The sequence below is a fragment of the Brachyistius frenatus genome, unplaced genomic scaffold (assembly GCF_029030835.1).
Source record: "Brachyistius frenatus isolate BFR_SWC_R1_liver_20210118 unplaced genomic scaffold, ASM2903083v1 Contig_28, whole genome shotgun sequence".
NCBI classification, from domain to species: Eukaryota; Metazoa; Chordata; class Actinopteri; family Embiotocidae; genus Brachyistius; species Brachyistius frenatus.
In genome coordinates this window covers 3,333,501-3,348,147 of record NW_027210627.1, presented here as the reverse complement: position 1 = coordinate 3,348,147, position 14,647 = coordinate 3,333,501, and the positions used below count along the sequence as shown (strand labels likewise).

At 40.8% G+C, this 14,647-nt stretch overlaps 1 protein-coding gene across 1 annotated transcript; it reads right to left on the bottom strand.

Annotated features, from left to right (window-relative positions):
- Window positions 1–8,929: 8,929 nt before the first annotated feature.
- agr1 (anterior gradient 1) lies at window positions 8,930–13,654 on the bottom strand. The gene is made up of 8 exons (XM_069698719.1): window positions 13,605–13,654; window positions 12,856–12,974; window positions 12,614–12,677; window positions 12,281–12,333; window positions 11,468–11,544; window positions 11,163–11,226; window positions 10,137–10,220; window positions 8,930–9,058 (listed from the first exon to the last, which is right to left on the bottom strand). The coding sequence occupies exons 2-8, from the start codon at window positions 12,950–12,952 to the stop codon at window positions 9,009–9,011; spliced, it is 489 nt and encodes a 162-aa protein (XP_069554820.1). The 5' UTR covers window positions 12,953–12,974; window positions 13,605–13,654; the 3' UTR covers window positions 8,930–9,008.
- Window positions 13,655–14,647: the final 993 nt, after the last annotated feature.

Sequence of the window (14,647 nt, the reverse complement as noted above, 5' to 3'; positions counted from 1 at the left end):
TCAGCCGCACTTTTCCCTTTGCCGAGCCGACTGTCGTGTGACGGCGCTGAGAAAAGTGCCTGAGTGTAAACTTGGTTTGGAGTTACGGGAGCATATTTCTTCCATCACTGCAGTCTAAATACTGGTGATTTGTTTTTGGCGGTTTAGCTTTAACATCCAAACTTTCCAATCTGAACTCCCGAGTTTTACTGAAGAATTTTAGATTAAAGTTTGACAGCGATCCGAGTGTGTTTGCACTGACTGGTTTACATTTATTTTTCAGCTTCGTTGGCCCAGTTACAGTACAAACATTTGTTAGAAAAGAAATGGAAAAAAAATAATCAAATGTAATGAGTTATAATACTTTGATAAGGTAGCTAAAATAGTTACATTACTAATTGCATCTTTAACAGGGTAACTAGTCATCTGTAACCTTTTACATTTTTAAACGCATCGCTGTAAACCGCATTGAACACTAACCCTCAAATTCAGTCAAAACATTTGAGATCTGAGAAAAGAGCCTCCAGTCAATAAATCATACTTTCCTAATGTGGCGTGAGCTTCTGTGTGTCTGTTCAGTGTCCCAGAAGATGCAGCCAACAGATCAATAATAAATCCCCCCCCCCACCCCTAACGCCGCCGACATGATGAAGGCTCAATTAGATTCAAACACTCATGACAGGTAAATGCACCCCAGACCAAAACAAGTGCGAAACTCTCTGGTTCTTTAATAATTCAAAAGCCATCTGCTGCGTCTTAAGTAGCATCCTGCTGTTTACATAAACATTAATAGCGTCACATCTATCAGAATACAAGTACAACATTTTCACACAGTTTCCGCTTGCCGGTAAGCAGCCACGTTTCAGAAAAATAAAAACAAGACTTCCCCAGTAGCACTGACGCTAAGTGTACATTTAATTCACGTTGAACGTATTCACGTATTTTACTGGAATTAGACGACTATAACGTCAAAGTAGAATTGCGAGCAATTGTGAAGGCGGTCCAAGCACCCTCGCCAGAAGCCGCATCGACCCGTCGCGTAAATCGGACCTGAAGCTACACCCACCGGAGGGAAGCGTCCTGGTGCCTTTTGAAACTTCACCAAACGCAGTGGGGGGGAAAAAAGGGAGCATCTTCCAGTGGGATTTACGACAGCGCACCCTCCTGGTTCACATTGGTAATGGCACATTTATTTATACATGTATTAACATGAATTTTGGTGCAATAAAAAAACACGTGTATTTACAGCTTCGCTGAGGCGCCACCGTGTGGCTGATTTGCATCAAACGTTGTATTCCGGTTCTGAAACACACATGGTATGAGTATAGCATCTTTATGAAACTCAGCGATGAGATCGGAGGAGGAGATTGTGACTCACCTCATCCACCTGCTGCTCTAGTTTGGTTTTGGGCTTTGTTAATGTTTAATAGTAATTGTTAACGTTGTCTTCCTCTGCACTGGCACACAGCCTCACCTTGTTTTCTACTGCGTGTTTCTCCTTCTCCACTTTTGGCGTCGATGTCCCTCTTCGGATCAGAGCACTCGTCCTCGAGCTTCCTCTTCCCGGCGGTCAGCTACGCGTTAACTTCCTCCTCATCTTCAAATCGCTCCGTCACCTCCTTCGTCTTTGCTTCCAGCTGGATCTTACTTTAGATGAGTCCTTTGCATCTCTCCTGCAACCCAGCAGGTTGTCGGTGTCCCGGTATCCAGTTTGTGCACAAATATTAGAGCTAAAAAAAAACCACATCATTAACGATGTCATAGCAACTGTGTAGACCACCCGACTCTTGGTTTAACTTAACTGCTTGAAGAAGGAGATCGTTCCTTCTCTTTCACAATGGAGACCATTTTCTCCTTGAGCTCCCTCTGCCAGTTTCAGGTTTGGCCAGATCATCCTTGAGTTTTGTGAAATCTACCTTCATTTGCGCCATTTCCTTCTCCGCCTCAGCTCTCTTCGGAAGAGGTCTGAGCTTAAAATACAGCTTCATCCACGGCTGGTGTTTTACGTTCATGAAAGAACAGAAGTGAAACTGGATCGTGAGCAAAACTCAGTTTAGTTTAATCTCCAAGGTTCAACATTAAAGTCGTATTTTTACTATAATTTTTCTTACAGCAGCGGGCGATACCTTTACAGAACATGCACCCATCATATTTTTTTTATTTTGCAGCCCATTTTATAATTTCAAACGTTAATTTACTTAAATGCCAAGTGGTTTAGGTTGGTGAAGGGTTTTTTCCCCGAATCGTTGATTTGTGTCATTTCTTGTAAGGAGAGAACTTTCAGGGCTCACTATCTAATATCATAATTTCAGATTTGCACCGTGTACGGTTTGGGCCTCACTATAGTCACTATTTGTGTCTTTATTAAAATCCAGGAAGTAATTCCTAGGATTCGGGGAAATGTAGTGTTTCAAACATTTGAACAAAATGGGCTACCAGAGCTTCACCGTTTGGCCGATTTGCATCAAATTTTATATTCTGTTTAATAATAATAATAATACAAATCTGAGCAAAAACAATAGGGTTCCACCACCGTTGGTGCTTGGACCCCGAACTATAGCGTCAGTGTAAGCAGTGCTCTTGTGCTCCAGTTAAAAAGGAAGAACACATGAATGAAACATGACTCCATACAGTAGAGGACGGTGAGGCTGCTCAGCCCTCTGGTGCAGTACGAGTGTGAGAGAGAGGGCAGCCGCTCGTGCCCCTGAGAGAAATGACAAATCATTAGCTCTGGTCCAGGGGTAAATGGGAGGCACACTCTTCCAAGGCCCACATTTCCATTTCAATTTTCTGCTCAACAGAGTTGATGTATGTGGCGAATCCCATGGCAAGACCAGTCTCCACCTCAGCCGGCTCCAGCCTCCTGTTATTCACTGGTTAGACTGCATCTGTGACCTTGTGTCTTCTTGTGTGTGTGTGTGTGTGTGTGTGTGTGTGTGTGTGTGTGTGTGTGTGTGTGTGTGTGTGTGTGTGTGTGTGTGTGTGTGTGTGTGTGTGTGTGTGTGTGTGTGTGTGTGTGTGTGTGTGTGTGTGTGTGTGTGTGTATGTGAGAGTTTTATACAATGATATCACCAACTCACTGTCACTGAATCCTAAACAAACAGACAAGTGAAGCGAGTCCCGCGATAGAAGTGTGTTTATAACAGAGAAATGAAATCGATTGTGTGTATTGAGCAGAGACGTTTCATAATATGAGCTGACAATGAAGACTTAAGTAGTCTGTAGAACGCAAGTCTTCAGGCTTAACTGACAAACTAGGGAGGAAATACGCCTGGATTGAGCTGGCAAACAGTTAAGTGTTAAAAAAAAAAGAAAATAGTATGCTGTTCTCTGTGTACTGTATTGCCAAAAGACCATGACAGGTACAATGGTGGAGAACTTACAGTAGAAAGCTGTGGACTGGTTGGTTTTCCCACCTCTTGTCTGATAGTTTGTTACTAAAAAAAAAAAAAAAAACTCAAAGAATACTTAATAAAATGGGATACTGCGTGGAGAATATGTATTTTTCCATTCGGATGGAGTCAGATCCACCGGCTCGTCCAAAAATTTGGTCACTTGTGGCTCCAAACCGCTCCAAACTAGCAAGGTGGTGACGGCCAATGTCCGAAGTCGACGTTTCATATCACCAGTTCACCATCCAGTTGGTGACATCACTGTTGGTTGCCCCTTGCTTCACACCTGCCAAATTAATTAAAATTAAATATATATAAGAAAAGGTTTTTGCAGGCCAATATCTTCGTTTAGCTCAGAAAAGCTGAGGATAACCTGCCACCTGCAGTTATATGTATAAGACTGGATCGATAAGTTGGTACCACCATGTGATCAGAATCAATTCTGAACTCTTTATCAGCTGACTTTTCAAAATCGGATAACAAGAAGACACCCCGAAGAGTAAATTAATTGACTCAACATCCACAGTCCACTGGTAATTGCGAAACCGTCTCTTTGGCGTTGTACATTGTAATTTACTCTGAGGTAATGCTAAGTGTCGCTGTGTGTGAGAGGAGTGCAGATAGGCTAAGTATAGAGAAGAAAGTGTCAAGAGGAGACGCAGATTGAGCTTATCTTTGAGCTCAGGCCTTCCTTTGTCAGAGCCGCTCCTTTCTCATGAAGACTCTTTGAACCTGACAGAATAATTAAAAGGAAGCAGAAAAAGCTGACATTTGCAATTTGACCTTTTTGACTTACGTGGCAAAATTGGCACCGTTTCCTCCAGATCACATTATAATACAATTTTGGCCTTGTGTGTGTGTGTGTGTGTGTGTGTGTGTGTGTGTGTGTGTGTGTGTGTGTGTGTGTGTGTGTGTGTGTGTGTGTGTGTGTGTGTGTGTGTGTGTGTGTGTGTGTGTGTGTGTGTGTGTGTGTGTGTGCGTGTGTGTGTGTGTGTGTGTGTGTGTAAAACTATGTGTTTAAGTATGTGTTTTGCATATGCTGCGGCAGTACAGGCGGTGTGTATTTATGAGTGTGTGGGACAGAATAAAAGAATAGCTTTATGGCATATTACCCGGCCATCGCTTCATTAAGGAGCTGTTTTCCAGTAAGCGGGCTCTATTTGAATAGCTAAATTGTCCAAACAGTGTGCAAACGAGGACTAATAGCCCGGTGCCCTTGTCACTGCCAAAGTCAGACCGAAGATCCTTCGACCTGAGTGTGTGTCCGTGTGCGTGCTTGACAGCATAACAATATTTCTGCAAATTCAAGAGGTTTTGTCTTGTTCCGTCTGCTCGGGTGTGACTTCTTTTAGCACTAATGATACAGTCAACTTTACAAATTGCTGCATATGTTAACGAGGATCTGAATCCCATAATTCCTTGTGGGAATTGTGGGCATGACCTCTCGTTATCACAGGCACAAGTGAGTCGGAGGTAGCGGGTGTTTCAACTTTTCTTAGAGCTAAATTGATGTGAGGTCTCCAATTGGGGTTGTCCGATCAAGCTCAAATAAATTTAGGGCTTAAATAACAGTATTAAATATGATACTTAGGCGAGAAACAATGTAGTTACTGTGGGTGACCACTTCTTAAATTTAATGGTTAGACATCATGAAAAAATTGCTTATTTGCTATGAAAAAGTTCTGCGATTGCTCCTGTTGCGCACGAAGGAGCACAGCAGCTTAAAGCACGTGGAGCGGGAGGAAGCAATACATTTCGTGAGTAAGAATTCCAAGTTATGTCTCTTGATCAACATCAGCGCCTGAGTTACACAAGTTTTTGTAACCAATGGCATGTGTGCATTTGCAATTTCACCATTGTCCTGAAATTTGAGCAGAGCGTACATCAAAAATTGTGTCCGATTTTTGGGGAGCAGAAAGAATTTGCAGGAATCCAAATTGTGCAAGTAGGGGAGCGACGATTATGTCAGTTCTGGTGAGAAACTTTTTTTTTTTTTTTTTTTACGTGCTGAGAGGGGCGTTTGTCATGTCGGAGAACCAGATTGCCATCGCGCCACAGTTTAGGTTGGTTGTGGCGAGTGTTTTCCCTCCCTCTGTGTTGACGGTTTGACCCTGGAGGACGAATTTACGCTGTACAACCCTTCCACTGCCGAAGCAAACCCACCTGGTTGATCCTGAACCTGACGCACCTTCTTCCGTCTTGGACAGCGACATTCTGCCCTTCTTGAAACACGAATGACCTTCATTACACTTCACCAAGTTGGTTGCTTCATCGCTGTAGCCTTTCTGAAGCATTTCGAGGGTCCTCGTTGCTGATTTCTTGAGTACGACACAGAATGGGATGGGCGCTCTCTGCTCAAGTTTCAGGTTCGAGGCTGAAATCTCAAATGCACAAGGACCACTGCGCACAAAAACCCAAATAACTTGGGAGTCCTTACTCACGGAGGAAGTTGTTGCTTCCTCCTGCTCTGTGCACATCGCTGTGCTGCACTCTGTTTGTGTGCAACAGAACCCGTCTCTGAACTTTTTGACTGAGATCAAGATAGGGTTTCGTGGCCACTGTAGATACACGCTTGGAAGGAGAGGGTGAGGTGAGGTGAGGAGTCTTCAGCTGGTTGCAATCTGCAACTGCGCCGCTGGATGTCTACACACTGCTCAGTCAGTTCTTTTCAGTAGAAACATGAGCTCATCCTTTTGCATATATTTGTCTCGTGCCTCTAATTACCCAAATATGTATTTTCCCACTTCTATTTTTGCAACAGGCTGGACAAGCTCTCTGAGCAAACTAATTTGCTTTAAATTTGCAAATATCCAGCTGTCTTTTTTTTTTGTCTCTCTCTTCTCTGTGTCAGGGCCAGACTAAGATGTCTTTCCACCTTTTGTCTCTTGCCCAGCTTATAATGAAGATCTAAGACACTGTTCCAGAAATAATGTCCTATAATGTTGTGAAACCTCACAGTAGAAGCTTCACACAGCATTTGCTTTGTTTAAAGAAAAGAGGGCTTAAATATTATGCAGACTTTCTTTACAAACTTCAGTGCTAATTGCCATAGCAACCACTATAGATGAATGTAGACACTTGTTGATTCAGTTATTTGTACTCATGGGAAAATCCTTGAATCCTGGTTCGTCTTGTTACACCAGAGACTCGCTCCCTCTGTAGTCATAACAGACGTTGCATTTAGAAGTAATCGCCCCATCACCTGGCGGGTTCCATCTTCGTCACGGGGTTGCCTATGGCGATCAAACGTGCCGGAGGTCATAGTGATAAGAATCCCTTTCCCTCACAGAGCAGGAGAAACCTCGTGATGAAGGAAAAGGATGCAAGTGTGGATTTTACATTTATAGTTTATCAACTCACTTCGATTAGATTTCACATTGACAGTTTCTTAACTTGTACTTAAATATACATGTGCAGACTGGTTATAATAGACCATGTCACACTTTCTTTCAGAATGCGAGCCTCTAAAGATATGCTCCCTGTAATTTGAAGCTGACGTCCCACACAGCGTCCCCTTGGGTCATTTGTCCAAGTTGAGGACTACAAAACGCAGAAGTAAGTAATATTCTATAGAAAAATTAGACTGGCAAGCTTGCTGTAACCTTGAGAATACCCAATATATCTTGGGTATGAATATGTGTGTACATTTTCTTACATAAACGATTCAGATTTTCACCATTACTTTACTTGTGCATGTTCATGGAGTATAATAGGCTACTGTATGTAACTACCATTAAGCATCATTTAGCAAGCTTATTGTTATGAGGATCTGTAAATTTAGATACTTTTCAGCTCATTTTTTTTTCCAACTTAAAACAAATATTTCTCCCAATAATGCTGGAGATACTTTATAGTCCTAAAGAAATATGACAGGTTTTTTTTTTAGGTGCTGCAGAGAATTTTGAAAGCGGAATCTCTCTCACAAAGCATTAAAACAGCACTGCAACGATCCGGAGAGGGAATTGTCAGGTCCAGGATATAGGAAAGTCTCAGTAGGAAAACCCATTTCTAATGAAGCTGAAAGTGTAAGCCTATGAAACCTATTTCTTGAGAAAAGAAGTGGAGGGAAATATTAGCAAAATCTGGTTCTTGATGAACCATCTTGGGTCCATGTGAAAGACTGAAAACTGAAAAACATCATACATACAATTGCTTCAGATGTCTGACTGTGGAAAAAGGAGAGAAAAATGCAACGAAAGTGTGAATAATTTAATCATTTCTCAGCGATCAGTTCTTTCAATCTAAAAAATATTGAGGAATGAAACTTACTGACCCATTTAAAATGTCCCTGTTTCCAGCTTTCCTCTGAATTCAAAGAAATGCAAAAGAAATGGGTAATCTGGGTGCATATTATTAAGTGTAATAGATATTAGAGTGTATGTCGACAATAAAACAAGCTCGCATAACATTGACCCCTGCTGCTTTATGTCTTTACCCTTCCACATCTTTTTCTTTCAAAGGTGGAGACACCACAGTGGAGCCTTAACAATTAAATACAGCTCATTAATCCAAGCTTCGGCAGCAGAAAACTGCATCTGGGCTATTTGTGGCAGTGCAGCACGGTCCCATTCTGTCGAGGTCTGAGTTTATTTACATCTTTTTTTGCCGTTGTATTTTTTTGTTTTGCCGCTGTCAGGGGGGGATTTAAAAAGAGACACAAGAGATGCATCCTCAGACCACATGCAAGATTTATTCAGGAAATACACTGGTCAGATCAACTAATTATACTGCATACAATAAAAGGATGATAATCTTGCTAGTGCAGCTGTGACCTGGAGGTAAAGGCAGGAGGCAGGCCTTGAGACCAGTGACCAGTTCAATTCCTTGGACCAGCAGCTGCCCACTGCTCAATGTGTGTGTTCATTGCTCACAGATGGGTTACGCAGAGGTCAAATTCCTGCATGATAATATGTGTAAACACATACGGTATGTATTTATATTATTCTTATCATTATAGTGTGCGTTGTTTATGTGACATATGTAATCTCATGCTGTATGTTACCTGTGCTCGTGCCCTAAACATAGTTTAGATAAATGACGACATATTAAATCAAAGGAATCTCCTAATCATTGTGAAAAATTGGATTTCACTGTGAAAAGTCACCACGTAAGACTTTAGGCCTCTACATTATACTGCCACCTGGTGGTAAAACGCGCTACTATCCGTCAGGTGAAATCCACTCTATTTTCTGTCCACCGAGAATAAATTCTTTCCTTGATGTTATCACATCGAAAAAACAAACACACAGAGTAAAACTTATTTTGGAACCCGACATCCTCCAAAGTAACACTGATTATGGAAACATATTTATTTGGTGTCTTCTGTCGTTTAGCAGGTTCATTGTGACCTTTATGTTACGTGAGCAGCACTCTTAAATCAAACGTAGTTAAACAGGGAGACTGAACAATTTATTTTGGTGTTTGTTTTTTTATTATAAAGCATTTTATTATAAAGTATTTTAAATGAACGAAACAACTAACAATTATAACGTCTAGCTTGAAGGATCAACTGTGAATAGACATATTCTATATGATATATATATAAAAAAAACTGACACTTTTCTTTACGTGCATTTTGGATTTATTGAGCACTGAAAACCTTTTTAAGCACTGAGCAGACAGGAAGATGCAGAGACATCAGAATTCACTGTGGATCAAAACTTTGGCTTTCTTCATGTTTGTGGCCACTGTGGAGAAAGAGAAGACAAATGAAAACAAAGACCACAGTGCTTTTACTTTGCTGACAGTGTAGCAGCTCCTAACTAACGCCATACAAGCTGCAGGTTCTGCTCATCGCTCACCGTATGTGGTATGAATGTGTGTTTTTATTATTCGGCGACGGCCCAAAGTTAATTGCAGATTTTTAAACAGATTTTGGAAGCAGAAGTTCAGTTTTCTGAAGCCCATGAGTTAACCTGAAGCTAACCTTCAGTGCTCAACTCGTCTGCTCACCTTCCACAAATCTGGAAGCCAAGGTCCTTCAAAATACACCACAGAATAAATCCCTTTTCGTCTTTTGACCAAAACTGCAATCTAAGTTTTCTCCTTAATTTGCATTCCAAATAATATTATGGTCAATTAAATGAAACCTGATTTTACTTTTTTGCTTTTTTGTTTCTCTGGCAAGACTTCTTGTGTCTAATATCTGAGTAACCATAATTTATAGGCTTTTGTCTCTTTTTTTTGTGTGTGAATGTGTTTTTTAAATTCAAATTCCAAATGTGAATAACAGTGTGGCGCCGGCAACAAAAATCACAAGCTTGGACCCTAACTTCACTTCCTGTTAGCGTTTTCTGCTCTGGATAAAGAACTATATCAATCAATTTCACATCAATCACATCAATTGACAAAAAAAAAAAAAAATGATGCAGAATTATCTTATAATAATTGTATTAATCATATCTGAAAACACTTCACCTTTTTTATGTGGTAAATAACATCGGTGCTTTGCCATACGAGTGCCTCCCCGTGGGTTTTGTGACTAATATTTAACTCTTCAAACGGGAAACAATAAGGTTCACTGCCGATGCACAACTTCTCCAACCTTCTCGACTGACCCTCTGCTAAAACCTAAAACCTGCACAAGTCTCTTGCTAACATCCACACGAAGCTCATCGTTGTCTGTCAGACCCATCTCGTAAAGACAGTTTTTAACTCGTGTCAAACTATTGAGGGAGGAACACGGAAGCTGAAGCAGCATGTGTTCAGTGTGTCTCCAGGCGGCCTGACAGGTGAGGTGTGCAAACTGTCATTATGCTCACTCACGTAATCTCATGTCAGCGGGCTCGTAGGTGTAGAGGCGGCTGCTGTACTTTCCTGTGATGTCTGTGCGCACAGTCATGGATGGATCTGCAAGAAAACATGTCACACACACGGACAGTTAAGGAGAGCAACAACAACAAAAAAACATGTTATCAATAAACTGTTGATGTTGGGTATTTTGTAAACTGTGCTTGTGCTACTTTGAAAGCCGTTAGACCAGGGGTGTCAAACTCATTTTTAGTTAAGGGGCCACATACTGCCCACTTTGATCTCAAGTGGGCCAGACCAGTAAAATCACAGCATAATAACGCATACATAACGACAATATTTCTCTTTGTTTAAATCATTGGTGAAGGTTTTTGGATGATAAACCCTATTTTAAGATCTTTCTACAATAAACTAGAAACATAAAGACCAAAAACTCAGACATCAGCCCATTTACGCTGGTTTTGAAGCAATTACTGGATCGATTAAAAAAAAAAAAAAAAACAAAACGTTAGTACTCATAAACCTCCATTTTCTCATAGAAATGTAATTTATGTCTTTCTGTAATTTTCACACTTAGCAAAGTCATCCGGCGGGCCGAGCTGGATCACCCGGCGGGCCGGATCCGGCCCGCGGGCCGTATGTTTGACACCCCTGCGTTAGACAGTCGTAGAGGAAGAGCAAATAGAGAAAGTGAAAAGAAAAGAGAAACAGAGGACCTGACAGCCAAAAGAGGGGTGTTTTAAGACTGAGATATCGAGATATCAAGTTCTGTTTTAACCTCAACACTTCCCACACCATCATTACAAATACAATACTGACAACCCCTGTTCGTTTCCCTCTCATCAGCACCACCTCTGACATGCATGACGCTTCAATCCCGATTCAAATCTGTCTATTTAGCTTCAGGGTAATTTGACCATCCGATTAGAACAGTTTATCATCTCACACGGTCATTTAGGAAATAAATATATTGTTCTTTTGGATTTATAACAAATATTTTGACTATAGTTTTACATTATGATAAAGGCTGTAAATACCTACCAACAAAGACAATTCTGGGAACATAGAAGCCATCAGGTGCCAGATTATAGTCGCCTGTGTCTTCCTGTAAAATAACAAAAGAAAAATGTATTTAACATCGCATATAAATGTACGTGGTAATAAAAAGTCATGTTTGAAAACAATGAGCGCAAGTGTCAGAGCACTGAAGTAGTAGAGCGGTTGCAACGTCCACTATGTGCTTATTCTTTGATTTTAATCGGTTCAGATGTTTTATCCCAGCAGTTTTTATAGTTGCATACTGGAAAGGATTTTCTTCATATTGTATGTAACAGATCTTCAATTACCACCACGTTGAGCATGATGAAATCCTGTTTGGCCAGTTTCTGGATGGACTTCACAGCAACAAACGCCTTCTTCAGAGCTGTTGAAATATTCATGTTCAGTTTCATATTGTGGCAAAGAAGGCAATATGATATGTTCTGAAAAAAATATATACATATTTATGTCCCTTATTAAAGGTAAAATCGGTGAATGTGGTACGGCATTTGCAGTGATTGCAGACTGTGTTGATTAAATTGCAGCCCATGCTCTCAACGTGTTTTCTTTTTGACAGACACAAAGGACGCTGAGCAAGTAAGGAACAAGTTTTGTAGGTGGGACCAACCTACCTAGTGTCTTTTCTTGTTCGACACTAATAAACTATAAATGCATGACACCCAGATAATTCAAACCTCATCAAGTACGACTGAGCTGTGAAATAAACTAATTAGCAATGATTGGTTTTCCATTTCGACTGAAGTGCTGGTATGGTTCAGGCATTCAAAAACAGACTGCACAATATGCTGTTTTGGTTGGTTTTTTTTGCTCAAACCTACAAACATAAAAGTAAAAGCCAGACTTTGCCCCGTAGGTGGTCTGTATTGTTTATGTGTTAAAAAAAAAAAAAAAAAAAAAAAATGCCGTTGGAGGATTCCAATGAGTTGACTTGGAAACCAGCTGAGTGATTTATGAATATAATTCACACTGACTTCACTACCTGCTTTGCAGGTATTAAGGAATGCGCCCATTGTGCTCCCCATGAAACCAAGCCCACGTCTGGGTGAGAAAGACATTCTGTGTTGTTGTTTTTTTTTAACAAACCAAAGTTAGCGCAGTACCTTGACTGTATGAGCAGTTGTCTAGATGATGAATCACCATCAGCGGTTTCTGACTGTGAGAGCCAAAACACAGAGAAACAACTTCACACATTCCTCAATACAATAAACACATTGATGGCTGTGAATGCAGTCTTGCACAAAGAAAATCCCTGAGAAATCAAAGACCCTCTGCTGGATTGCAAATGAATAATGATTAATAAAGTGGTCTTTTTTTAATTTTTTTATGGGACAGTAAAGGGGGTATAATATGTTTGAGGGGGATGCAGTAATAAAACAGATGAACAAACAGGATGAACAAATATTCAATACTGTTATCACAGAGCAGAGCCTTACCTTTCGACCATTTTTGACAGGCCTTCTTCATAACTTTGGACCCAACTAATATTACGCCCCCATCCTACAGAAATCATAATAAAGACACATTGGTAAAATCAACAACGATTTAACACGAAGCTCTATGCTTTCACTGTATTACCTTCCCTTCAGACACAAAATCAAACTGACATCTATGACTCTCCTTTGATAAAGAGTTTAAAGCCCTTAACAACAGTTGTCACAACAAAAGCATCACCTACCTCTTGATGTGGGCTGAGGCTTCTCTTTCTTTTTCTTCTGTTCACCGGCACCGACGCAGACGCCAATGAACAGAGCCAACAAGAGCCAGCGAAGCATCACTCCCTGTCCTGTGAGAGAACTGCAGTGACAGCTGGAAGTTATTCCAAAAAAAGACAATTTTGTGGCAGGAACATTTACGAGACAATTCTTTGACCCACTGTGATCAGATGGCTTCCTGAAAGCCCGATCTAGAAATAATCTGCAGCCACCAAACAAGCTCGACGGGCCCGGCATTCAAATGGTGCTATACACAGAAACAGTGGAGAAAGAATCCCTGAACATTGTCCTCAAGTGAAATCTGCACTATTATTAAAAGGTCCACCTGCTACCGTGTTAAACTAGCCTATGCATTTTTTTTTTGGGGGGGGGGGGGAGTTTGTAATTTTATATATAGTAATCATATGGGTTTAAAAAAAAAAATGAAATGCAATGCTTTTACTTTAGTTTCAGATTATTTTTCAACATAACAATTATGCAACATCACTTTATCGTTACTATCATTGTAAAAAGGATTAATATTAAAAAAAAAGTAGGATTAAAGCAGTATCTTGAAATTCGACCGACGCATTACTCTACACATCATTTTCAAGCTTTTTACGAGGAACCTTGCTATTCTGGAAGCCAATATATACATGTTTATACAAAAAGCAATTCTCTATTTAAATATTGCTTTTTGCTGAAGCCTGTTAAGGTACTGTGGAAGTCTTACCTTGTGAACTTGAAGCAATAGGCATCTGCACTTACCCTCCTGTATGCACACTTATCTGTCAGGTTTTTTTTCTTTCTTTTCTTTCATCGTAACTTGCCAAACCGGTATCTCTGCTATACATAAACGCACCAATCGCTGAAACTCAGTCACACACATGCACCGATACTAGATTGTCTATGACAGAACATCACGTTTTTATATGGGTCTCAGTGCATGATATAATTTTTTTTTTTTTTAAAAGACAGTCACACTCATAGTGTGGGAGTTGACCTCACCACTGTTTTATTTGTGGCAAAGCACGTGTGTGTTTGATATTATGATGAGGATGTGATGACATGGAAAGCCTCAAACTTTGTTTTAACCTTGACCTAATACTGGGGTTACTGGTCCTCAAAGGAGTTCAGAAAATATTTATCATTCGAGGGCTTTTAAAGGCAACCTGACCTCACAAGTTTATCAGCAACACTTTCGAAATATTCCAGTTGAAACTCTTTATTCGTTGCATAGTGGGACGTGTTGAGAACAAAATAACATCAGAACGATCAATGTAAATCAAAATCATTATCCCACGGAGGTCTGGATTCAGAATCATACTCAAAATATAAAAAATAAAAAGTGTAAAAAATCAGATCGCAGGCTGATCCAACTTCTGTGGAAACTCCTCCAGACAGGTCCAGATGAGTCTCAGTAGTGTGTGTGACCTCCACGTGTCTGTATCACTCCCTACAACCCCTGGACATGCTCCTGATGAGGGGATGTTGTCCTGAGGGATCTCCTCCCAGACATGGACCTCTCTGGACCTCTGGACACCGTGCTGACAGACACTGTAACCCTTCTTGCCGCAGCGTGCATCGGTGCGCCATCCTGGATGAGCTGCACTACCTGAGCAACGTCTGTGGGTTGTAGTTTATATGCCGCCCCTCCTCTTCCTCCTCCTCCTCCCGCTCCTCCTCCTCCTGCTCCTCCTCTTCCTCCTCCTCTACCTACCTATCCGTCATTTGCAGTCTGGTTTCTGATTGTTAGCTGTTGCTATGGACACAAAA